The following is a 26061-nucleotide window of genomic DNA, read 5'->3' on the forward strand; positions in this document are numbered from 1 at the left end:
AATAGAATTGGGCATCTGCGAAAGAGCTTCAATAAACAGTAAGTTAATATGTAATTTTTTCTAAAGTTTAAGAAATTTACCAAATTGTTTGTTCATGTGGTCTCTTTTCATCGTGTTAGGATATGGCACTCGAGGTTCATATTCCTTCCCATCTGGGTTTTGCTCATTTTGGCTTACGTTAGCCTTATTGTTACTTACCACACTTTCTTGCCTCAGTTTTGATTCAGATTCAACTAACCCTTCTTCAGCTCGAACAGTAATTGTATGAAGTTGCTTCCTTAGGTTAGTTCCAGTATTGCTCGGCAAACTACCATGTGGTCGTTCTGAGATTAACTTAGCAAGTTGGCCTATTTGGTTCTCGAGCCCTTGAATTGATGCTTGTTGATTTTTAAGTGTTGCTTCAGTATTTTGAATACGAGTTTCTGACACCGAGATAAACTTCGTTAACATCTCCTCAAGGTTTGGCTTCTTCTCTTGCTAGTAAGGTTGTTGTTAGAAGCTTGGAGGGGGTTGTGCTCTTTGATTTCCTTGACCATCTCAAGAGAAATTGGGATGGTTCCTCCAACCTACATTATAGGTGTTACTATAAGGGCTATTTTGAGGCCTAGAATTATTACCCATAAATTGATTTGTTCATTCTCTGTGCTAGGACCGTAGGGTAAACATTCTGGATTGTTCATTCCTCCTCCATTCGTATCGTATTGCATCACCGGATGTACCTGCATAGAGACATGTAAACCATCAATTTTATTATTTAATTGTTCTATCTAATTTGATAACATGGTGACTGCATCCAAATTAAAAACACTTACTGCTTTTATCGACTTTGTCCTCATGACTTGCCACTAATAATTATTCAGTGCCATCTCCTCTATAAATCCATAAGCCACTTCGGGTGTTTTATTATTAAATGTACCACCGGCTGCTGCATCGATCAACTGTCTAGTTGAGGGATTCAAAACGTTGTAGAAGGTTTGAACTTGTAACCATAAAGGTAACCCATGGTAAAAGGATCGTCTCAATAAGTCCTCAACATAGTTATCTTATCCGGTGGGGAGTACTTCAATAGGAATTTCTCAGTCATTTGATCCCATGTAGTGATGAAACCTCGTGGTAAAGAATTCAACCACTGTTTAGCTTTGTTCCTCAACGAGAAAGGAAATAATCGTTGGCGAACGGCATCTTCAGAAACTCCATTTATCTTGAAAGTATCATAGACTTCCAGAAAATTAGCCAAATGAGTATTTGGATCTTCATATTCCAAACCATCGAACTGAACAAACTGTTATCATCTGAATAGTGTTTGGCTTCAGTTCAAAATTATTCGCAGCAATAGTGGGTCTCACAACACTTGATTCAGCCCTAGTTAAAGTGGGCTTGGAATAATCGTATATAGTACGAGGAACAGGATTTGGATTTGCCAAAGTTGCAGCAACTATAGGAGGTAGCTGATTATTCTGGTTATCACCCATCTCCTCAGTAATAATAATGTCTTGTTCGTCTACTATATTTTGTCAACTTTGCCTTACTTCTCTACGGTTTCTGCAAGCTGTACTTTTAATTTCACTATCAAATAATAATGGTTCCGACAAGTTTCTTCTAGCCATAAACTAAAAGAACATACTAGAAGCAAACAAAAGAAAAATTAGAAAATAAAAATTAAACTAAAATAAAAAATAAAATGCAATAAAAATAAATGGCTAAATTAATAAAAATCAAGTGTTCCTAATATTTTAGTCCTCAGAAACGACGCCAAAAACTTGACGGTCACTAAACTAACTATAATTATGAAAAAGGCAAGCGCGCCTATCGAACAATAGTATAGTTATGGTGAGTATGGAATATCGTATCCACGAGGACTAAAAGTACTAGTAATTACCATTTTTCTATTATTTAGCCGACAAATTAGAGTGATTCTTTTTAATCTAAATTTACTAATCTAATTTATCTAGTAACATAGCAGAGAATGAAATAGGAAAATAATCAAAGATAACCAATGAGATAGACAATACCCAGGAAAGAATCCACCTATACTTCACATATTATTATGAAACTGAATTAAACGATTTATTCACTTGTGTCTTGATCCGTAGAAATCTCTAAATTATGTTAATATCTCTTTCAAAAGTAAGAACAACTGACTTTAGGTTGATTAATTGAGATCTCTTTCTAATTAAAACTCCTATTGTCACATTAACACGATTTATAGATTCCCCTATTAGATTTTACTCTAATCAGGTAGATTTATGTCATCCTATTTTTAGGATTACATGTAACTCCACTCAGTTATGCTAAATATACTCTTAAACAGAGACTTTTGCTCAACTGAAATAAGCATATTAAACAGAAATTAATATTCTGGAAATATTAAAAAAAGAAATAAGCATACATAATTCAAAACAAGAATCAAGTATTTGTCATGTAAATCAGAAATCAAATAATAATATTCATTATAGGTTTCCTCTTCCCTATGTATCTAAGGAATTTAGTTCATTATTCTAAATAGAAACATCTCAAAGTTAGGATAACCACAATAAAACTTCGAAAGAAATTAAATGGAGATATTCGATCTTCAGGGAGATCCACTTCTGAGTTGATTTCGATGGCGTTCTTCGAGTGTTTTCTTCGATCTTCTCTGCTTTCCCCCTTAGGTCTTTTTCTAATTGGTATTTATAGAATTTACAATGCTCCGAAAGCCTAAAAATTAGGTTTTTCCGCGTATTTGGGAAGCAAGTTGCAAAATCGATACGAGCTGGCACATGGGCTTCTGGCCAGCCCGTGTGGAAATGCCTAAGCCGTGTAGAACTTGGAAACAACTCTATTTGTCCAATTTTGGCTCGTTTTTTACTCATTTCGCTCCCAAAAGCTCTCATAAGTATAGAAGCATGAAATTAAAGGATTAGGAGCATCAAATTCATTAATTTACATAATTAATCATCAAAAAATGCATTAAGAATGAGATTAAAATATGTTACTTTTACAGCTTATCATGCATCTAACATTATCTGATTTAGTGAAAATTTATATGTATTCTTATATTTTATGTTTTACGCTTCTGTCTCAACATCTGAAACAATGCCATTAATAATTAATAATCATCTAGACCTTTCAAAATCATAAATCGTCCATACATAATATAGAGAAAAGAAAAAAACCACTTGAAGATCTAAAAAAGATTAAGGTATATAAATGAATAGTCAGCCTGAATTGACCATTTTGAAAGGAGGAGAGGGAGTCAGGACTTATACTTATCCCTAGGCATTGAGTGTTACACATTATTAGCTTTAGTCCAAAGGTGCTACACGTCAAGTCTCTATAAGAGGGTTAGAGGTAAGTGGACCAGTGGTCTATCGTTATAGGTCTAGGTGGAGTGGCACTATAATGTGCTTTAAGTTACCTCGAATGGAATATGGCAATTTCGTGAGAAAATAAAATTAGCAGACGATGCCATACTGCCGTTTGTTTGGCCGTGTGCTAGACCATGTGTGTCACACAACTGTGTGATTGGCTGCGTGTTGGGTTGTGTGAACCACACGGGCATGTGGTTAGCTGTATGAGCCACACGGTTTGAAAAGTATGGTGTGTGGGTCAGACAAGCGAGTGGGCCCATTTTGTGCAATTTGTTGGGCCTTGTGCGGTTGAGTATGAGTATTCTAAAATCTGATTTACATGCACTCATTAAGGATGTTAGACTCTGAGTAAGATTATTCGTATGATTTGTTGTATTATCTCATATGTATGAAAAATATGTATCTGGTTTGTTTTTGAGTAGGTGTCGCATGCTATGATACATATGCATGATCTTTTAGTATGACTTTGCATGTGCATTTGGGGTGGGATATATGGATGCGATGGAAGAAGTGTGATTATGGCAACACAGCTACATATTATCTTAGTGGCATACGACCACATTATGGTGTGATGGATGGATGGGTTATTGTAGCCTTATTTGGTGTGATTGGTTGGACAAATTTGGTGTGTAGCAGATGGGGGTAGGATTTTTCTGTTTGATTATGTCATGCTAAGCATGTGTAATATCTGATATGTCTGCTCTGATGTATGCATCTAAGCATGATTCTGTTGTGATTTTAGCTTGTGGGCCAAGGCACACACTGAGCTTTATAGCTCGCTCTGTTCATTTAATATTTTTTAGGTAATCCTCAAACTTAGGATTTGGTGACGCTCGGGAGCTCGGTTAGGTTTTTCTGTGTTAAACTCTTTAAGAAATTCTTATTTTAGATTTTATGGATTATTGGACTATTTTTCGGACTTTAATTTTGATTTTTGGGATTTGTTAAGTATTTTAATCAGTATTCTAAAAATTGACATGATTTCTGATAATTTAAGTTAAACAACCAATTTTCGAAGTTAAACAATTCTAAGAATTTTTTTTGTTTCAAAGATTAAATCAGTATTATGCATTTTTCAAAACAAGTAAATAAAGTCGATAGCGTGATGGTTTTATAAAATCGAGTTTTATAAGTAAATGTTTCAAAGTTTCACATATAAATTTGACAAATTCTCCTTCCAAAGAGTTGAGATGAGTTTCTATAAAATCTTCGATTTTCAATTTCGATATAAGATGTGCTTTGAAAATAAATTATCAAAGTTTCAACTTATTAATGTAACATTCAAAATTCGACCATAACGTCTAGGCCGGGTTTTGAGTGTTACTTGAATTAACCATTTTGGGGAGTGCATAAGATGAGAAAACAGATAAAATGGCAGCACATATAAATGCAAAGAGAAGCAAACTAGCCGATGCATAAGCTTTATCAAAATAGTCATCAAGGTCATCCACATTTGTCACGTCAGCAAGTGCCTTTAGGTCTTTGGTTGCACCAAACCCAGCTGCCGAACCAGTGGCTAATACATACGATATTACCTGCACCAAAATTAATATGAATATAACACCAATACGATTGAACAAGTAATACCAATTATTATGATGTCAAATTTTATATGAATATAAAGGATATTCTTACTAGTATTATATATATATATTACCTGTGAAACTCTTACATGGGATTTATGCGTGCACTTAGAAAGATTCCTTTAAATTTCTATCGATAAAAATGGTTACCGGAATCATATATATTGTCGTTTCGGCTTTTAATCAATTAGACGTAATTTAAGGTTTTTCAGTAAAATTTTGATATGCTTCGATCCATTGTAACAATATTGGTCTATACTGGTCAAGGGCAGTGGGAGGAAATTGTACTTAAATTTTTAAAAATGATAAAAATTTAATTTAATTCTTTAAAAAATTATAAAAATATTAATTAATACATTAATAAATTATATTTGAATTTTTATCAAAATTTATAACTTAATTTTAGTCTAAATTTTTTTTCTAGCATCATCCTCGATACCTCGATGCCGTATGTGCTAATAATCCATATAAATTGATACAAGGGATTTATTTTTATTAACCAATTTTTAGTACTTTTATTATCTTTTTTATCTTTTTAATTACACTAAAAAACAAAATATAATAATTAAATTAAGTTGTTGAACTTAATTAATAGATTTAAAATTTATATTTGCATGTAAACATATTTATATGTTTGTAATTGAAGTATATTTGCATGTACATATAATATATATTTTATGGAAAAATGTTTGGCACATTACTAGTAGGATAAGAGGGTTGACAAGTGTGCTATAGGATATAATAAATTATTAAAAATATATATTTTAAAAAAAAACACATGTCGATTTTTTAAAGGTACCAGCGGAATAAAAAAACTACACTACTAGTTTACCAAATAATCATCGATATTTTACTAAATTATGGCACACCACCTATGTGGGTGAAAAATATATGGAACAAATGTATTTGTTAAAATTTGATATATAAATTAAATAAGGCTTTGATTGAAATAGTAAAATTAAATGATTAAGATTCAAATCTCATCATAATGACTTTTATTATTAATTTTATATAAAAATACAAAAAAAATCCACTCATAATAGTATAACCTATTGTGTATATGGAAAGATATTTTAGTAAATTTTTAATTGAGTGGATGTTCAGTTCGCACGTGACACTAACTCAATTAGAGATTTAAATTTAAGTATAGATATGAATAAAATTAAAAATAACGATAAACATGCCCTGGTGGTATTCGACACACGAATTACATTTTGATCAAATGATAAAATTATATTTTTAGTCTTTATCAAAAAAAATAATAATTAAATTTAAATTTTTAAACACAATTTTCAGCTTTAGTCCTCAAAATTTAACAAAAAAACTTTTTTCACCCAAAACAAAATTTTTGAATTTGCCCCTACGGACAGTCTCGGTAGAAATTTAAAATCCTTTTGAAATATAAAATTAATAATTTCAAAGTTTTAATATTTTAGGATGATTAAGACTTAGTTGCAATTTAATCCACGTAAAAATTGAAAGAGGTAAAAATGAATTGATGAAAAAAAATACAAAATATATTAGTTGGGGAATGATTAAATTGTACCTTGTCCCCATAGAAATCAACGAGAAAGGCACCATCTCCAATTATCAATCTTTTTCCAGTAGCAATATGGTATAAAGAGAGAGCGGTTTGCAACACTGAGTATACGAGTCCCATTATAATCGACGCAAGCACGTATCTGCAATATATGTAAACTCTATTAATTATATAGAAAATTTTAAATTTTGGTCCCTCTAAAATATAAATAATTTAATTTAAAAAATTTTGGTACACCTCTCTCTCTCTATTTATATAAATATACCTAGAACGCCCTTAAGGATTGAATCAAATTATTCCTTCTACTATTAAATTGATCAATTTAGCCCATTTATCATTCAAAAGAGTCAAATAAAATCAAATTTCAATAGAATTAACATTTATTGCTTAAAAAAATCATTTATTGTTTAACAGAGTTATGTTTTGAAAGCTTTTTATGGTTCTATAGATAAAATATTTTGTTCAGAATTGATCTCTAAATAAAAAAAAAATCCTATAATTTTTAAACAGTTAATGTTAAATATGTTCCAGTTTGACTTTATTTGATTCTTTCTTAAAAATACATGTATTAATTTGATCCATTTAATTATAGAGGGGCTAATTTTAATGATCGGTATCATCAGGAATGATTGGCCCCAAAAATATAAAATTATAGTTTAGTTCCTTCAAAAATGATAAAATTGTAAGTTAATAAAATGGTGAAATTATATTTTAGCCCTAAAAAAACTTCGACCTTGAGTAAACTATCCATTGCCAATAAATTTGAATCCTATTTTCTTTATATATACTTGTTGAGAACTCATTTGATGCAGCAAATAATTTCAAAAACAAAGAAAGAAACTAATATGTGTATATAATTAGGGACTTACCGGTAAGTATAGACATCATCGAAATGAATTTTGGACTCTACGAAGGTGGTGTAAAAGCTAAGTGATAGAGTTGCAGTATCAGTGGCAAGAACAACTAGCGATGCTAAAAGCAAAACCAACATTAAAATCTTCAAAACAAGAGTAATAATAATTGGGGAAATTGTTGAAGTTGGTGGAGGTGCCATCTTTATGCTTTTATCTTTTGGTAATTTGATATTTTACAAACAATATAAAGCCTCCTTTTACTTGGAAAATGTTGTCTCTTTTTTGTTTCTAACGAGTGTCGTATTTGTTAAACTATGTAACCAATGATTTTTAAACAATTTTAGGTAAAAGAATCATTGAGGCTTTTGTATTAGGATTCGGATTAACTTTTGCTCTCTCTGCTCAAAAAATAACAAATTGGTCCATATCCATATACGTTAGATCAAAGAGCAATCTGGTCATTCTATTAAAAATCTCATCTATTTCTATTGTTAAAAACTGGTCTATGTATGTCAAAATGACGTACATGTAACTGTTTGGTTATTTTGTCAACTACACTAGTTTTTAATAGTAGAAATGGATGAAATTTTTAACAAAAAATACTAGTTTGCTCTTTGATTTAACGTATAAGGACTAATTTGTGAATTTTGTGAGTTAAGGAGGCAAGATGCAATCTAACTCCTAATACACAGGCCTCCATGGTACTTTTACATCTAGATTAATATTGAAAGAATGGTTTTTGGGTTTACACTAAATGTGTTCATAGGTTGGACTAGCTGATCCAAGTCAAATCCGTACGTAATATCAATACCATACATAATTGCTCAAACTTGGCCTGAAATCTTAGCATTAAATTTGTTCAAACTTGCACGTAGTTGTAAATGACTAATACAAGCTTTTTTAAGCTTATTAATATCATTTTTTATTTTAAAAACAATTATTTTAATTAATATTTATCATTTATATATATATTTACTGTCATTATATATTTTAATTAATTTTGATATATGTCTGTGAGAGAGAAAGAGAGATTCATTTAAAATTAATTTTGATAGAAAATTTGATCATTAATTTGTTATATATAAATATGAATAAATTTATTATGTCTACGTATAGTAAATTTTGTTACATTCACGATATGGGTGAAATAAAATATTTTATGTTAAAATTTCATTTAATAATGAATATAGATAGAGTAGTAATGAACTTATATTTTAAAATTGTTGAACAATTGTTTGATCTTTAGAAATAATATTTTTGTAATTTAATAACTAAGTTAGTAATCTAATTAAAGGTGATACTAATTTAATAAAGTGTTTGAATATAAATATTAGAGGTATATATAAAGTTTTAGGTTGAGGATGTTAACATAAATCCTTTTATGCTATAATATAAAAAAAATTCCAACTTTTAGTATTGGAATTTTAGTTTCAAGATAACAAAAATTATATTATTCTTATAAAAACCCAGACGTATGGGTTAAGTTGAAGATAAATAAAACCCATAAATTGAAAGGTGAAACTTAAATTAATAAATAAATTAAGATGACAAATTCATTTAATTTTTAACGACTGGCTACTTAGCTGGTTTTGGCCGGCCAAGTCCTTATCGATCTCCCGCTGTTAGACAAGGTATAATTATATGATATAAAGATATTATATAACACAAATTATTAAATTCTGTTGATATAAAATAATTTAAATATAATTTTAACATAAATTAGTGTGGTTTTCATCTCATGTTTGGTGTTAGATTAATTATTTGTTTATATTAAATTACAGAGTAAAAATTTGATTGTTAAAAATGCTCTAAGTTTTTATACATTTTATACATTTGGAATTAGTCTTCTACTTTTATTTTCGAGAATATTGTCACCTCCTTTTCAGATATAAAAATTAAGATAAAGTTGTTATCATTGCTAAAACTCTTCTGTTAAATTCTCTTGTGTGACATTTTTTACATTAAAAAAATGTTCACTTAATAGTTATGTAATATAATTTTTTTTAATAAAAAAGCATTCAGAATTGCCATGATAAAATATTCTTGTTGTTGGAATAGCGTTTGTGTTGAAATATCACCAGATATTGAAACAATCGATTAAAACAAAAAATAATCGATTGAAATAGGAAAACAATCAATTCAAGAGTAAAAGAATTTCAGTACTACTTGAGTGAATACCAGAGCTAAAGGCATAGAACTTGTTGCAAGAGAAACTTTAGTTGACAATTTGGTGGATCCAACTTGATTTGCCATTGAAGTATTGGACTTGCATTTAGTGAATTTGAAGTCTAGAGTTAAGTCAATCAACATTGGTTGACCTTATCGTAACGTTCCTTAAGGTCTTTCCATACTTGGGCAACATTGGTTGCAAACACAATTCTAGCGGGCTGATTGATATTAACACTTCTCAAGATCCATGAAAGAACAATCGCATTACATCGATCCCATTATGACTGAAAGATAGATTTCACTGACTCTCTTGAGCAATATCTATCAATAAAATCAAGCTTATTCCTGGCCAACAAAGCAACTCGTATTGATCGACTCCAAATGACATAATTTTCATGACCCATTAAATGATGCGAAACCAACTGATTGCCTGGTGCGTCTGAAAGATGCAAATACATTGGATTATTGAAGTCCATGGTGACTGACTCTCCACCTCTTCCATTACAATAGAGAAATCCAAGAAACACACAACACAACAGAAAAGAAACAAGGAAAACTTGAAACAAAAAGCAAGAAAGCAGAAGCAAACTAAAGCAAAGAAAAACCACAAAGCAAGACGATTAATCAATCGGCAGCCTCTGCTGCTATCACCATCGTGAACAGTAGCTCTGATACCATGTTGAGATATCACTAGATATCAAAACAATCAATTAAAACAAGAAACAATCGATCGAGTAACTAAAGAAAACAATCGATTGAAATTGGAGAACAATCGATTCAAAAGTAAAAGAATTTCTTACTTGATTCAATTCAATAAGCTTATAATAGTTGACTTATATACACCATTCTACTAACAATTTACTAAACAAGCTTAATAACTATCTAACCATATTTACAACTTCTACAATTTGTAAGAGAAAATGACATCAACATTTTGATTGAAATAGTCAACAATATTAACTATTAAGACTAACTAATTATATTATAAAAGTAGAGGATCAAATTATTCAAGAATTAAACTATAGAGATTAAATCTTAAGTTTCAACATAGTTTAAAGGTCAAAATTTAAATTTGACCAAACTTAAAAGAGATAAAAAAAAATCTTACTCAGTCTTTAAAACTCTTACACCATGTTTGGTTGGGGGAATGGAATAGCATTCTCCCCTTATTCATTGAATGGTAAACCATTCATTTGTTTGGTTGAACATAATACTCATTCAATGGAATAGCCATTACTTCCTTATTACTTGTCTTCCCATAATAACCACCAAACAATGGATATTTCATGCAACCTTGAATAATAAAACAAAATTAATTTCCAAATTAATCCTTTAAAACTTGGACTCAGAAATTAAAATATTTGAAATATTTTAATATAATTTAATATAAAAATAATTATATTAAAAATATTATTAAGTTTTATATTTATATTTATATTAAATTATATTTAATAATTTTTGTATTAAAATATGATTAAATTATTTATTATTTATTATTAAATATATATAATAGTCCTATTAAAATTTAATAACAATAATCATCTATCTAAAAAAATTTTGCTATGGGTACTCTGGTCATTTCAACTTTTTTCCTTATGCTATTAAAGTTCTATTTCGCTCAACCAAACATAAGAATACTATTGCAGCTCTATTTCATTTCATTCAATTAAACAATTAAATTACTAATTACAACTCTATTTTATTACAGCTCTATTCCATTATAGTGAACCAAACGTACCATTAGAATATTCAAATTATATATATCCACAAAATATTTTAATTAAAAATTAATAATATTAATTATTTAAACTAATTAATAACATTATAAAAAATATACATAAAATTAAATAAATAGATTCAATAGTTTTAGTGGGTAAATTTGACCTTTAGTACTGAAATTAAATTTGTTTGCTCAAATTGCCCAAGCCTATTTTATAAATGGTTTACTTAGACGAAATGGGCTCACCATTTGCTGGGTTGGATGACCCAAAAGTTAGGTGTGTTCATTCGGTTAACCGACCGGTTAACCGACCCGAAATTACTATAACCGAATTAACCGACCTTCCAAAAATTTTAACCGTTAACCGAACCGATTTTTTTTAAAAAAAATTTAACCGAACCGAAATTTTTTCGGTTAATAAGGTCGGTTAACCGAATTAACCGAAAATTATATATTTTTTATTTTTGGTTAAAAATTACCTGAATTACCCGAATTACCCGAATTAACCGAATTAACCGAATTACCGAAAAATACCCGAATTTTTTTTATTTTTTATTTTTAAAATTTAAAAAATTTATAAATTATTAAAGTAAATTGGGTTTTAGACTTTAGTAAATTGGGTTGTCTTTTAGTTTTAGTTTTATTGGATTGGGTAATTGGGTAAACTTTAGTTTTAGTTTTATTGGGTTGGGTAATTGAGTTTGGGTTGGGTTGGATAATTTTATTTATTAATTTTTTCGGTTAACCGACCGGTTTCGAACCGAATTAACCGTTAACCGAAAAATCATAAAAAAATTAACCGACTCCCGACCGAAAAAATTCGGTTAACCGACCGATTAACCGAATTCGGTCGGTTAACCGAATTTTTTCGGTTTTACCCGAATTATGCACACCCCTAATTGGGAAACATTTATTTAATGTTGATGTATATGTGATGTATTATATTGTTTAAATTTTTTATATAAAAATAATAATATAAAAAATTAATACAAATAAACTATGCCGTACTCAAATTTTAGCATTTTTATTCGGTCAATTTAGACAAAAATTTAAATCCATTTTTTGAGTTAAACTAGACCTAAAACTAAAAAATGGACCTAAAATTCTATACCACGTGTGGAATTGTAAAGGTTATTTAGTAGATTGGTAATTTGGGGATCGTGCCTTTCTTGTTGATTTCTATGGGGATAAGGTACAATTTAATCATTCCCCAACTAATATATTTTTATTTTTTTAATTCTTTTTTACGTCTTTCAATTTTTATGTGGATTAAATTGCAATTAAGTCTTAATCATCCTATGATATTAAAACTTTGAAAGTATTAATTCTATATTTCAATAGAATTCTTATCGAGATTGTAGGGTGAATTCAAAAATTTTGTTTTGGGTGAAATAAATATTAGAATTTGAGGATTAAAGCTGAAAATTTTGTGTTACAATAGTTTAAATTTAATTATTATTTTTTTGAGAAAGATTAAAATTGTAATTTTATTATTTGATCAAAATGTAATTCGCCCCGGGTACAACACAGGCATATTTATTGTTATTTTTTTTTCATTTCTTTACTTAAATTTAAATCCCTAGTTGAGTCGGGTACAACACAGGCATATTTATTGTTATTTTTTTTCGTACCTTTACTTAAAATTTACTAAAATATCCTTTTATATGCACAATAGGTTATACTGTATATTATAAGTGTATTTTTTTGTATTTTTATATAAAATTAATAAAATAACTAAGATTTGAACCCACAATACAATTAAATTTAAATATTTAATATCACCATTTCAACCAAAGCCTTATTTAATTTTTATAACAAATTTTAACAAATATATTTGTTCCAATTATTTTTTCACTGAGTGTGCCATAATCTAGTATCACACTTATAGTTTAACTTTTATTTTCTTGATACATATTGGTTGGTATATATGATTCCAATAACCATGATTTTTACCAATGAAAATTTGGAGGAACCTTTCTAATTGCATGCATAAATCTCATGTAAGAGTTTCACAGTTAATCCATATATATAATACTAATAACAATATATTTTGTATTTATATAAATTTTGACATCATAGTAATTCGTATTATATTTTTAATGTTATATTCCTATTAATTTTGGTGCAGGAAATATCGTATTTATTAGCCACTGGTTCGGCAGCTGGGTTTGGTGCAACCAAAGATCCGAAGTCACTTGCTGACGCGACAAATGTGGATGACCTTGATGACTATCTTGATAAAGCTTATGCATCGGCTAGTTTGCTTCTCTTTGCATTTATATATGCTGCCATTTTATCTGTTTTCTCATCTTATGCACTCCCCAATATGGTTAATTCGGGCTGACAATTCATCTATACACCTCAATCTTTTTTAGAGCTTCAAGTGGTTTTTTTATTATTTGAATTTTCTCTGTATTATGTACGGAAGATTTATATATTTTTGAAAGGTCAAGTTAATTATTAATGGTATTGTTCCAAATGTTGAGATAGTTGCGGAAAACGTAAAATATAAGAATACATATAAATTGTTTAGGCAGTTTGAAGATTACATTTATGTTTGTGAGACTTTGATTTAGGAAGATTAATTGATCTTCTTAACAATGTCATTTTTAAAGTTTGAACTCAAATCTCAATTTGAAAGTGTAATGTGCTTCATTAATGCACCAAACACTCATATATTTATGGGTGGATGCTCAACAACACCCTCTTGTCTTGCAATACTTTTCTACTAAAGACATGAATCAAATAATGTTTAATGAAAAGAAAAAAAAGTAAAAAAGTAACTTCTAAGAGGAAACTCACACTCTAGTAAAATATGCTTTTAGATAAATTTATATTCTTTATATTAAACAATAAAATTATATTATAGTTAAATGAACCAAAAATGGTAATGCTGCATACATGAAAAGTTATAAGTAATTTTATATTTTAATAATTCTATTATAAAATAAATAATCTTATATTCAGTGAACTAAATGCTTGGTTGTGATTTCTTGTATATATATATATATATATGCCTTGTTTGAATCTCCATCGGAGGCATTTAGAGAAATCGTAAAAGGCCCGAAATGAAAGAAACTGAATCCGAGCGTAATAGAAAGCTTGAGATATTTCAACAAAGGCCTAATCCTACCATACTTCGTCCTCGCAATTTCACCATTATTCCGTAAAGCTACCACCGTTCGATTTCCCGTCGTGTTCGATCTCGATCTCCAGTTATTATGAATCAAATTCGCCACGCATTTCGTATGAAAGATTACTGACCAGAAGAAGAAAAATAGGACCAGCCCTTGACAGAACTCGAGATAACCCGACAGTAACATATTAGACATTTCGTTGGAGCCTCTTCGTAAAGCTTGAATTCAACTCCGAAATAATTAGGGAAAATCAATGGCAGATTTGCACAAACTGGGTGCAAATAATGTCCATGTCTATTGCAATAGTAAGTATAACCATTTACATTACTTCCACATGCTTGGCACAATGTTGTTCCGTTATAATACAGTCGAGACGGAGGCGACCAGTGAAAAATGAAATTGCAGCTCGGACAACATGGGTGGAAAAAAGGTTCGAGAAGGTGAGGCCGGCAACATTCAGCAGGAAGGTCGAACCTGTAGTGCGTAACGGAACTTCGGTAACATAGTCCCAACCCTAGCTGATTGCATCCATTGCATATGTAAGGGATATCAGACATACACAATTGAAGCCCATGCCAAGGGGGGATAAAATTTTCCCTCTGTATCAACATTCGTCTCAACTGTTGTAAAGTTCTGCATGTAAAATAACTACTTATATATTTATATTAGAGTATGTCTTCGCTTATATTAACGTGCTATCATAACATTTAAAGTTAATTGTGCTAAACATCCGCAAACTATGGTTTAGATTTTAAATTGGTTCTCAAATTTTAAAATATTTTTATTAAGTTCTCAAGTATTACTATCATATCAATTAGGTATTTCTATCGACTTAGTTGTCAATTGAATTTTTAAATGCTAGTTTCAATAAGATGTGTAGACAGGGATGAAGCTAAATATTTTGTGTTAGGGACTAAGATTAAATTAGAAAATTTTAGGGGGTCTAATAGCAATTATTCAATTTAGAGAGAATTGCTGTCCAATATAAATATTATTAATTATGTCTCGAATCTAAGATTCACCTCTCTATAGTATAATAAACAAATAGAAGTATTTTAGAGGGAATTGCTGTGAATATAAATATAAAAGTGACGGACCAAATGATCCAAGAATTTGAAATTCAAGCTACAAATCTATTAAGGAGGGGCTTAAAGAAGAAATGGACCCAAAATTCAATGGTTTCAATTTTGTAAAGCAAGATTTACAAATAAAATATCAGCCCAAATCAGCATTAACCCGAAACTTAGACAAGTCCAATAGAGGAGTGATTTTGTGGGCCTTGAAATTTGAGAAATTAAATTGGGCAAGAGGATTTTGTTGATTTCTTTTTATTTGAGCATACAAAATATTGTTTCTACAATAATAAAATGATATATTTGTATAGAAATTAGAATCAGATTAGATGAGTTGAACAAGAAATTAGTTGATATACTTTATCAAACTACTTAGAATTTATTGTATCGACAGTTGAACTAATTTTATAATTTTTAAATAATTTATTCTTATTTTTATGAATTTTTAATAATTTATTTAATTGAGATCAAACTAATGATCCAATTCATGGTTGGATTGATTCAACCACTATTCCGAGTTTTTTAACCATGAGAAACATCCATCTTCCTTTCCCTGTTACATATTGTACACTTACTGTTGACACCATTTTTTTGACTGAAAACGGGGTCAACTAGGATTTTGAAAAAAAGAATGAAAACGGGAGTCGCCACCAATCCTTTTTTTGATGAGGTGTGATCGGGTCACCTCAAAAAGTGGTTGTTTTTAATAAATGATTTAATTTTATTAAAACAACGATTTTGGTCTACGAAATTTAGAAAAATGAGTTCAGGAGTCGGTTACGCACGAGGAAGGATTAGCACCCTCGATACGCCCAAAATTGGTACCTAGTTAATTAGTTAGTGTCTTAATGTCGAAAATTAAAAACTCGAAAAGAATTTTAAAAATATGATCCCTCCTTATATCGTGTTATTTTAAAAATACTCGAATAAATCAAAATGGAAAATGCCTCCTTATCTCGAAGTAACAAGATGTTACATCCAGTAAGTTAGGATATAACACATCGTATTTTCGAGAGTAAGCTTGCCTTTATTTTTTGTTTAAACCTCATTTATTTTAATTTCAAAAGGATGTTCGGTTATTTAAGATCAACGCGAGAAGAATCGAAGCTCAGTAAGTTAGGGCACGATTTTCTCGAATTTTCTAAATACGAAATATTACCTTATTTTGAAAGTTTAAAAAAGATACTCGGCTATTTGGTCGAACGAGAAACCGAAACCCAGCACGTTAGGGCACGTTTTCTCGAATTTTCCAAACGCAAAATATTTCCTTAATTAAAAAATTTCTTTTTGATGTATGGTGTTAATATGCATAGCAAAACAATAATGAATATGATGGCATAAAAACAACACGAATAATAGCAACGGAAATAAGATTATTAAATATAAATAATAATGAAAATGAAGATAAATAAATAAATAATGAATAGATGTAAAGAACGTATATACATGAATGTACACAAAATTATGAAAATATGAAAAATCTATGTATGTATACGTATTGTGAGATTATTAAATATAAAAATATATGTAAATATGTATACATGTATAGGTATATGAATTAAAATATGTAAATAGATAAGTATATATATATGCATGTAGAAAATATGAAATATAAAAAAATATTTAAAATAAATAGAGAATATGTACGTGTATATATATAAATTATAAGATATAGTAAGAAATGTATATGAGTATATATATATACATATGTATATTAGAGAAAAATGTGTACGTGTATATATTTATGAAAATGAAAATATGTATATAAATATATAGGTATGTACATAAGTTGTAAAATATATAAAAATATATAAGTATATATATGTACCGAAATTTTAAATATAAATATAAATAAATAGATAACAATAATAATAGTAATGTAATATAATAGTAATAATAATATCTACAATAAAAGAAAATATTAGGAAATGTACAAAAATATGTATATAAAATATTTACAATAATGATGTAAATAAACAACATATAAAATATTTGAAATAACATATAAATGAAACATTTAAAAAAGGGTTAATAAATGAATTAAATAGATTTAAGACATGGTTAAAAACAAATGAAAATTTGGGATGTAAAAGTATAAATATTGGATAGTTAATTAGGGATCAAAACGAAAACCAAACAAGATCTGAAGGCCAAACTTAAAAAAACAAAAGAAGATAGAAAATGGGGGTTAATTGAATGAGGTTGCGAGGGAGGAGGACTAAACACATAAATTTCCCTTTTAGGGAAAGTGCACAGACCCCACCCACCAAACAAAATAGTGCCGTTTCAACACCATTATTTAAAAACAAAGATTTTTTTGTGTTTTATTTTCAACCCCCAATCTAAAAAAAAACAAAACAAAAAAAGCTTCCATGCTCTCTTCCCCTCCCTTAAAATCCTCTCAAGCCTTTTCTTCTCCGGTGAAATCCCGGTCACTGGGCCACCGCCGTTGGTCGCGCCGCCACCGTCGCCGGCCACCGCACATGGTGGCCGGAAGTTCAAAAGGTAACCTTTTTTATTTTTTAATAATATATATATGTATATGTATATAGAAAGAAGGGAAAAAAAACAAAGAAAAAAAAATTCGAAAGAAGAGAGAAAAAGAAAAAAATGCAAACCTTTTTATTAATTTTTTCCTTTGTATTCGAAGTTCGGAGGGATTTTTGTGTTTGTCTCTTTTTCAATCTCTTAAAATCCCCCCTCCCCCTTTTTACACTTGTTTCCATGGCTTTTATAGCCTTTACACTTTCATTTTCTATTAGTTTCTATCTCTTCATTGCTGCTTGCAAGGTATGGAGGTGCCAGGCATGCGGGGATGGTGTTGGCAGAAGCATGGGGCGTGGTAGCCGACATGGTGGTGACCAAAGATAGTGCTAGTGTCAGAGGAAAGTGGGGTGTGGTAGCCAAGGTTTCTTGTTGTCTGTTTCTCTTTTTTTTTTATGTTGGGCTAGTTGAGTATTGGGCTGGTGGTATTTGGGCTATGGGATTTGATTTATTGGGATTGAATTATTTGGGTTATTTGTTGGTATGGGCCCGGGCAAAAATGGGCTTTTACAGCTGCCCCTCTTTGCTCATTTTCGTGTAACGAGAATAGAGCAAAGACATCAAAAGGGCCAATTTTGCCCGGTCTTGCCGAGTCTTGACTTTTTGGTGCTCATCTTCTTCAAGTAGCCTCATTTCAATCCACTTTGTCTTGTTGCGTCGATCCTCTCCTCTGCATTTTCAAGAAGAGATATGACTTGTGGCTTCGATCCATTCTGTTGTAACTTCAGGGGGTAAGGTCCATCATTTGACCCGCTCCACTGCAACTTCAGGGAGATCGGACTCATATCTTCAACTTGCCCCACTACAACTTCAGGGGGATAAGTTTCGTGACTCCAACCTGCTTTACTGCAACTTCAGAGAGACAAGGTTTGTGACTTCGCTTCCATCTATTCCACTACAACTTTAGGGGAATAAGATTAGACATGATAAGGATCACTATCTTCTGTCCGCTCCGCTACAACTTTAGGGGGACATGACTTGTTGTTTTCAGTCTATTCCACTGCATCTTCAGGGAAATAAGACTTGATGCGATCTACTCTGCTGTAACCTCAGAGAGATAAGATCCTTTATTTTAATCCGCTCCACTGTAACTTCAGGGAGATAGGATAGTGTCTTCGATCTGCTCCGCTGTAATCTCAGGGAGATAATATCTCTGGCTTCAATCTGCTCCACTGTAACCTCAGGGAGATAAGATCTGAAATTCTCCGGTCTACTCCACTGTAACCTCAGGGAAATAAGACCTGATGCGATCTTCTCCACTGTAACTTCAGAGAGATAAGATCCTTTAATCCACTCCATTGTAATCTCAAGGAGATAGGATTACTATCTTTGATCTGCTCCGCTGTAATCTCAGGGAGATAAGATCTCTTATTTTAATCCGCTCCACTGTAACTTCAGGGAGATAGGATAGTGTCTTCGATCTGCTCCGCTGTAATCTCAGGGAGATAAGATCTAAAATTCTTTGGTCTGTTCCACTGTAATCTCAGGGAGATAAGACCTGATGTGATCTTCTCTACTGTAACTTCAGAGAGATAAGATCCTTTAATCCGCTCCATTGTAATCTCAAGGAGATAGGATTACTATCCTTGATCTGCTCCGCTGTAATCTTAGGGAGATAAGATCTGAAATTCTTTGGCCTGTTCCACTGTAATCTCAGGCAGATGAGACCTGTATGTGATCTTCTCTACTGTAACTTCAGAGAGATAAGATCTTTTAATCCGCTCCATTGTAATTTCAAGGAGATAGGATTACTATCTTTGATCTGCTCCGCTGTAATCTCAGGGAGATAAGATTTCTGGCTTCAATCTGCTCCACTGTAACCTCAGGGAGATAAGATCTGAAATTCTTTGGTCTGTTCCACTGTAATCTCAGGGAGATAAGACCTGTATAATAAACCTAATTATGCCTAATGATTAGGATGACATGATCAAAATGAAACAAATGCTCCTAACTAGACATATGTGAATGGTGTTTGCATGAATGCAGAATTTTATTTTTCCGAGAATGATCTCGCTTAGGTTGTCACTACTCGAAGTTTATCAAGGTTTTGTGACTGATGTGCTACAACGCCTTCTCGCTTGACTGATTTTTCTGAAGAAACATTTAGCCAGACTGTCCCTATTGTAAACCTCAAAGTTATATCCACTGGGACGCCAAAATTTGTACCATCATTCTCTCACAGTAATCTAAGGGTAGAAATATGTGGCTTTTCCTCTGTCCTCTTTTATCATAATTCGGGGATATAGGATCTGAACCGTTCTGGTTTCCTACACCATTCTCAAGGTGTCGTACCAAAGTCTTATGCGCAAGTGAAGGCTCTCTTCTCCGAGGTAACCTCTTCCTATTGCCTGATGATCATTGCTTGCTTGTTCATTTAAGCTTTGTAACACGACAGCTTGTCATTTTGTTCAATCAATGTTTAGACAACAAAATCGGAAAGGATAGTCTTTAACTTAGACTCTTCCTTCTTAGATATTTCACCTTTTAAACTTGGTATTTTCTAAACAATAGTCATGATTCAGGTCCCTATATTATTTAGAAATTTTCCAGAGTAATGTGCAAAACTTCTTTCCTGAAAGTTTTATTAGTTCGTTAATCATTATTCCTATGCAACATGTTTGCAAAAAGATCATAACAATGGATAAGAATAAAGCTAGTTCTGATCATAACTCGAATAAAACATCAAAGATGGCGAAAGCAAGGTAACAAAGAAGTGGATTGAGAATGTGCGTTTTCACCAAAAGAAAGGAAGAAAGAAAGAAAATAAAAGAATGTATTTTCAAGAATACACATAAGAACTAGGTGCCCCAGTTATCGCAGCTTGAGTTTCTCTGTACAAACTTTCCGAAGACCCTTCTGAGTTTGACATGTGTTCAGGAGATCTGCAATACTCTGTCCATGTTCCAAGACGTTGCATATCCTTTTTTATTGGTTCAAGTAAAGCAAGATAATCATATGCCCCCGATCAAAATTTGATCCGCTCAAATCTTGATGTTCCAATCCTGCCCAATACTTGAGTCGCCTTTTCCGGGTTTTCGACTCAAGCCCTCTTTGGTCTCAAAGTGCCCTTTACAGGTTTTCACCTTAGCCTCTCCAAAGTTTTTTTTTTTTTCAAGTGAAGTATTTCTTGACGGAGTCTGCGTTTACAGGATTTGGTAAACTTTTGCCATCCATCTCGCATAGGATCAAAGCTCCACCAGAAAAGGCCTTCTTTACAACATAAGGGCCTTCCCAATTTGGCATCCATTTTCCTCTAAAATCTTTTTGCATAGGAAGAATCTTTTTTAGTACCAAGTCCCCTTCACGAAATTCTCGGGGGCGAACCTTTTTATTATAGGCTCGCATCATTCGTTTCTGGTACATTTGCCCATGGTGAATAGCTCTTAGCCTCTTTTCTTCTATTAGGTTCAACTGATCGTACCGAGATTGGATCCAATCGGCTTCATCCAACTGTAGCTCAGATAACACCCGTAGAGAAGGGATTTCAACTTCAATGGGTAATACTGCCTCCATTCTATAAACCAGAGAAAAAGGCGTTGCCCCAGTAGAAGTTCTAACAGATGTTCGATAGGCAAGGAGAGCAAATGATAATTTCTCATGCCAATCCTTGTAGGTTTCAGTCATTTTCCCCACAATCCTCTTAATGTTCTTATTGGCCGCCTCCACTGCACCATTCATTTTGGGACGATACGGCGATGAGTTATGATGCTTAATTTTAAATTTGTTACAAACTTCAGCTATTGTGCTATTATTCAAGTTCATCGCATTGTCGGATATGATCCTCTCAGGCATTCCATATCGACAAATGATCTCCTTCTTCAAGAATTTGCTGACTACTGCTTTCGTGACATTTGCATATGAAGCAGCCTCCACCCACTTAGTAAAGTAATCAATTACTACGAAGATGAAGCGATGCCCATTAGAAGCCTTTGGTGATATTGGCCCAATAACATCCATACCCCACATGGAAAACGGCCCAGGAGAGGTCATGACATGAAGAGGTAAAGGGGGCGCGTGTATTTTGTCTCCGTAAATTTGGCATTTGTGGCACTTCCTGGCATAATCAATACAATCTCCTTCCATGGTGGGCCAATAGTACCCAAATCTCATGATCTGTCTGGCTATCGTGAAATCACTGGCGTGCGTCCCACAAATACCCTCATGGACTTCTTCCAAAATTTTCTTGGCTTCCACAGCATCCACACATCTTAACAGTACTTGATCCTTCCTTCTTTTATATAACACTTCTCCATCTAAGACATATTCAATGGCTATCTTTCTCAGAGTTCTTTTGTCATTCTCTGTCGCTTGATCAGGGTATTCCCGATTCTTCACATATTGTAGGATACTCTGATACCAAGGACAATCATCTTTTCCCTCCTCCTCAATATTGCAGCAATTAGCCGGGGTCTCAGAGATACTCATCTGAACAGGCCTCATTGCCTCAAGTCTATTCACCTGAATCATCGAAGCTAGAGTAGCTAAAGCATCAGCCATTTGGTTTTCCTCCCGTGGGAGGTAATAGAAGGTGATATCGTCAAACTCCTCAGCCAATTCAAGAACTAGTTTTCTATAACCGATTAGCTTAGGATCCCTAGTCTCCCACTCCCCTTTGAGTTGGTATATCACCAACGCTGAATCCCCGTATACTCTCAGTACTTTGATGTTCCGTTCAATGGCTGCACGAATGCCCATAATACATGCTTCATATTCTGCCATGTTATTTGTACAATCGAAGTCCAACTTGCTAGCAACAGGATAATGATCTCCACTTGGGGATACCAAAACTGCCCCAACTCCATTACCCGTAGCATTTGAAGCTCCATCAAAATTTAACTTCCATACGCGATCCATTTGAGGATTTTCTTCAGTATTCGCCGCATACATCAAGTCCTCGTTTGGAAAATCGAAATTCAAAGATTCATAGTCCTCCAAGGCTCTACTAGCTAGGAAATCGGCTATTGCACTTCCCTTTATGGCCTTCTGACTGACATATACTATATCAAATTCTGAGAGCAAGATCTGCCATCTAGCCATTCTCCCGTTCAAAGCAGTCTATTCCATCATATACTTTAAAGGATCTAACTTTGAAATTAGCCAAGTCGTGTGATACAACATATACTGCCTCAGTCTTCGGGTTGCCCAGATTAGAGCGCAACACAACTTCTCAATTGATGAGTACCTCATTTCGCAATCGGTAAATTTCTTACTGAGGTAGTATATTGCCCTTTCTTTCTTTCCTGTCTCATCATGTTGGCCCAATACGCATCCCATGGAATTCTCCAACACTGTTAGATACAATATCAATGGCCTATCTGGACTTAGAGGTGATAAGACTGGGGTATTACCCAAGTACTGCTTTATCTTATCGAAAGCCCTCTGACACTCTTCATCCCATTCACCCGGATTATGTTTCTTTAAGAGCCGGAATACTGGATCACATTTCTCTGTCAGTTGTGAGATGAACCGAGCAATGTAATTCAGCCTCCCTAGGAAACCTCGAACCTCCTTCTGAGTGCGCGGGGGAGGTAAATCTCGTATTGCCTTTACTTTGTCTGGGTCAACCTCGATCCCCTTTTTGCTAACTATGAAGCCTAATAACTTCCCTGATCTGGCTCCAAACGTGCATTTGGCCGGGTTAAGCTTGAGCTGAAATTTCTTCAATCTCAAAAATAACTTTTTCAAGACCTGAACATGCTCTTCTTCCGTTCTAGACTTCGCGATCATATCGTCAACATAGACTTCGATCTCTTTGTGCATCATGTCGTGAAACAAAGTCACCATAGCTCTTTGATATGTTGCTCCCGCATTCTTCAATCCGAAGGGCATTACCTTGTAACAGAATGTTCCCCATAAGGTAATGAATGTGGTTTTTCGCATGTCTCCAGGATGCATCTTTATTTGATTGTATCCAGAGAAACCGTCCATGAAAGAAAACAATGAATAGCCCGCCGTGTTATCTACCAAAGTATCAATGTGAGGCAGTGGAAAGTTGTCCTTTGGACTAGCCTTGTTCAAATCCCTATAATCCACACACATTCGTACCTTTCCATCTTTTTTGGGAACAGGGACGATGTTGGCTACCCAATCCGAATACTTGACCTCTTGTAAGAATCCAGCGTCGAATTGTCTTTTGACTTCTTCTCTTATTTTCAACACAATGTCAGGTCTCATTCTCCTGAGCTTCTGTTGAACGGGTTTACAATCCTCTTTTATGGGCAGACGATGCACCACAATGTTAGTACTTAGCCCAGGCATATCTTGGTACGACCATGCGAAAACATCCTTGAACTCTCGAAGCAAATTAATGAGGTCTTGTCTTGTCTTTGCAGTGATTTCAGTTCCAATTTTCACCTCCTTTCCATCCTCTAGGCTCACTATTTCTAACGATTCCCTATGAGGTAGGATATGCTTATCCTCTTGTTCCACCATTCTTAACAAGTCCGGAGATGCATCACAATCTTCGTCATTTTCAAAGTAGTGGGATCCCTCTGAACACACTTTTTGCTCAAAAATAGGCTCCGTCTTTGAGGCAGCGTCACTCATGTCATTGATATCTGAAGACCTATGAGGGCATATCAAAGAATATACCAAGAATATAAATTTATGAATATGTTTGTGCAAAAGAATTACAAATGAAAGAATTATTTGTAAGACAATCAACCAAATGAAAAATATGAAAGGAAAAAAAAGTGACTGATCGAGATGAACGTAGATACGTATTTCATTAAAATAATGATATTTAGGCCCAATGCCTATTTCACAAAAGATTTCATATCGTTTTTAGGCCAACAAACAACAGGAATGTTTTGAGCATTACTCTGAATAAGCCCTAAAGACTACAGGGATTTCTTCAGCAGTCCAATTGTTTAGCTCGCTTCCAGGCTCATAAGGGCAGATCTCCAACAAAGCCCTCCTTTCCGTTGCTTCTATGGCGTTGGTATAAACGTTTTCCAACATTCCTCCCATGCCGCTACCGGACACTCCACATTCAGAATGAATAAATCCTCCCGACACAAAAGATGTAGATATGTGGGGAAAGGTTAAAGGCTCACACTTAGCTTCATGTCCATTCAAACGCGCCCTTCTTCTCTTGGACAAAAGTTACGTAATGGTTTGGCTCTTGGAGGTTTAAAGGACTCCGGCCTGCGCCCTGGTGTAGGAAACAAGTTTATAGACGAAGGTCCGAGCCCTGGAGTAGGAAATAAGTTAATTGATAGCCGAACTATTGGTGGCATCAAGGACTCCGGACCAAGCCCTGGAACGGGAAATAAGTTTACCGACTCCGGACCAAGCCCTGGAACGGGAAATAAGTTTACCGACTCCGGTCCAAGCCCTGGAACGGGAAATAAGTTTACTGACTCCGGACCAAGCCCTGGAACGGGTAATAAGTTTACCGACTCCGGTCCAAGCCCTGGAACGGGAAATAGGTTTACCGACTCCGGCCCGAGCCCTGGTGTTGGAAACAAATAAGTATATAGCTGGCACTCTTTCTAGTCATTGGAGATAACACTTAGAGATGAAAAAGTTTCTTAAGGCTTAGACTATTCCTGACAAAAATTTCGTAAGAAGCTAAGGAAACAAGTTCACTTTTAGCCAAACAATAAGATTTTTTTATACTATAAAGTTCATTTTTTAAAGTTTATTATAGATTTGTATTTAATGTATTCACGGTATATAATTTCATACATTATTAGTGAATGAAATAAAGTAAGATAAATTTAATTTTAGAATTTTTTTTAATGATGGTTTAAATATAAATTTGTTCATTATTATTGTTTTTTTTTCTCTATCAATATAAAGATAGCAAATATTAAAAGACGTTGGAGAAGTTCAACCTCTTTCAAAGACGACAAGATTACAAAACACCCATAATAATCTTACACTTCGAATAACACACGACTTGAAGCAGCCAACAACAACTTAAACAATCACAATAATCTCCATCAGGCTTTAAATATTGAAGATCTCTTTATACTTGCTTTTGCTAGATCATTAGCCATACTACTACCTTGTTGATGAATAATTGCAAATTGAGCATGCAACAACTGGTTAATATCACAATCGATACCAATGAATAGATTCCGCAGC

At 32.8% G+C, this 26061-nt stretch overlaps 2 protein-coding genes across 2 annotated transcripts; one reads left to right on the forward strand and one right to left on the reverse strand.

The window, feature by feature from the left end:
- Nucleotides 1-1018: 1018 nt before the first annotated feature.
- Nucleotides 1019-7528, reverse strand: LOC121222116 (CASP-like protein 4D1). The gene is made up of 5 exons (XM_041102030.1): nucleotides 7343-7528; nucleotides 6480-6615; nucleotides 4685-4885; nucleotides 1347-1457; nucleotides 1019-1201 (listed from the first exon to the last, which is right to left on the reverse strand). Exons 1-5 carry the CDS (start codon nucleotides 7525-7527, stop codon nucleotides 1019-1021), a joined length of 816 nt encoding a protein of 271 aa, XP_040957964.1. The 5' UTR covers nucleotide 7528.
- Nucleotides 7529-17530: 10002 nt separating this feature from the next.
- Nucleotides 17531-25443, forward strand: LOC107919057 (uncharacterized). The gene is made up of 3 exons (XM_041102031.1): nucleotides 17531-17931; nucleotides 18189-18451; nucleotides 25108-25443. Exons 1-3 carry the CDS (start codon nucleotides 17799-17801, stop codon nucleotides 25441-25443), a joined length of 732 nt encoding a protein of 243 aa, XP_040957965.1. The 5' UTR covers nucleotides 17531-17798.
- Nucleotides 25444-26061: the final 618 nt, after the last annotated feature.

Source organism: Gossypium hirsutum, chromosome D10 (assembly GCF_007990345.1).
Source record: "Gossypium hirsutum isolate 1008001.06 chromosome D10, Gossypium_hirsutum_v2.1, whole genome shotgun sequence".
Lineage (NCBI taxonomy): Eukaryota > Viridiplantae > Streptophyta > Magnoliopsida > Malvales > Malvaceae > Gossypium > Gossypium hirsutum.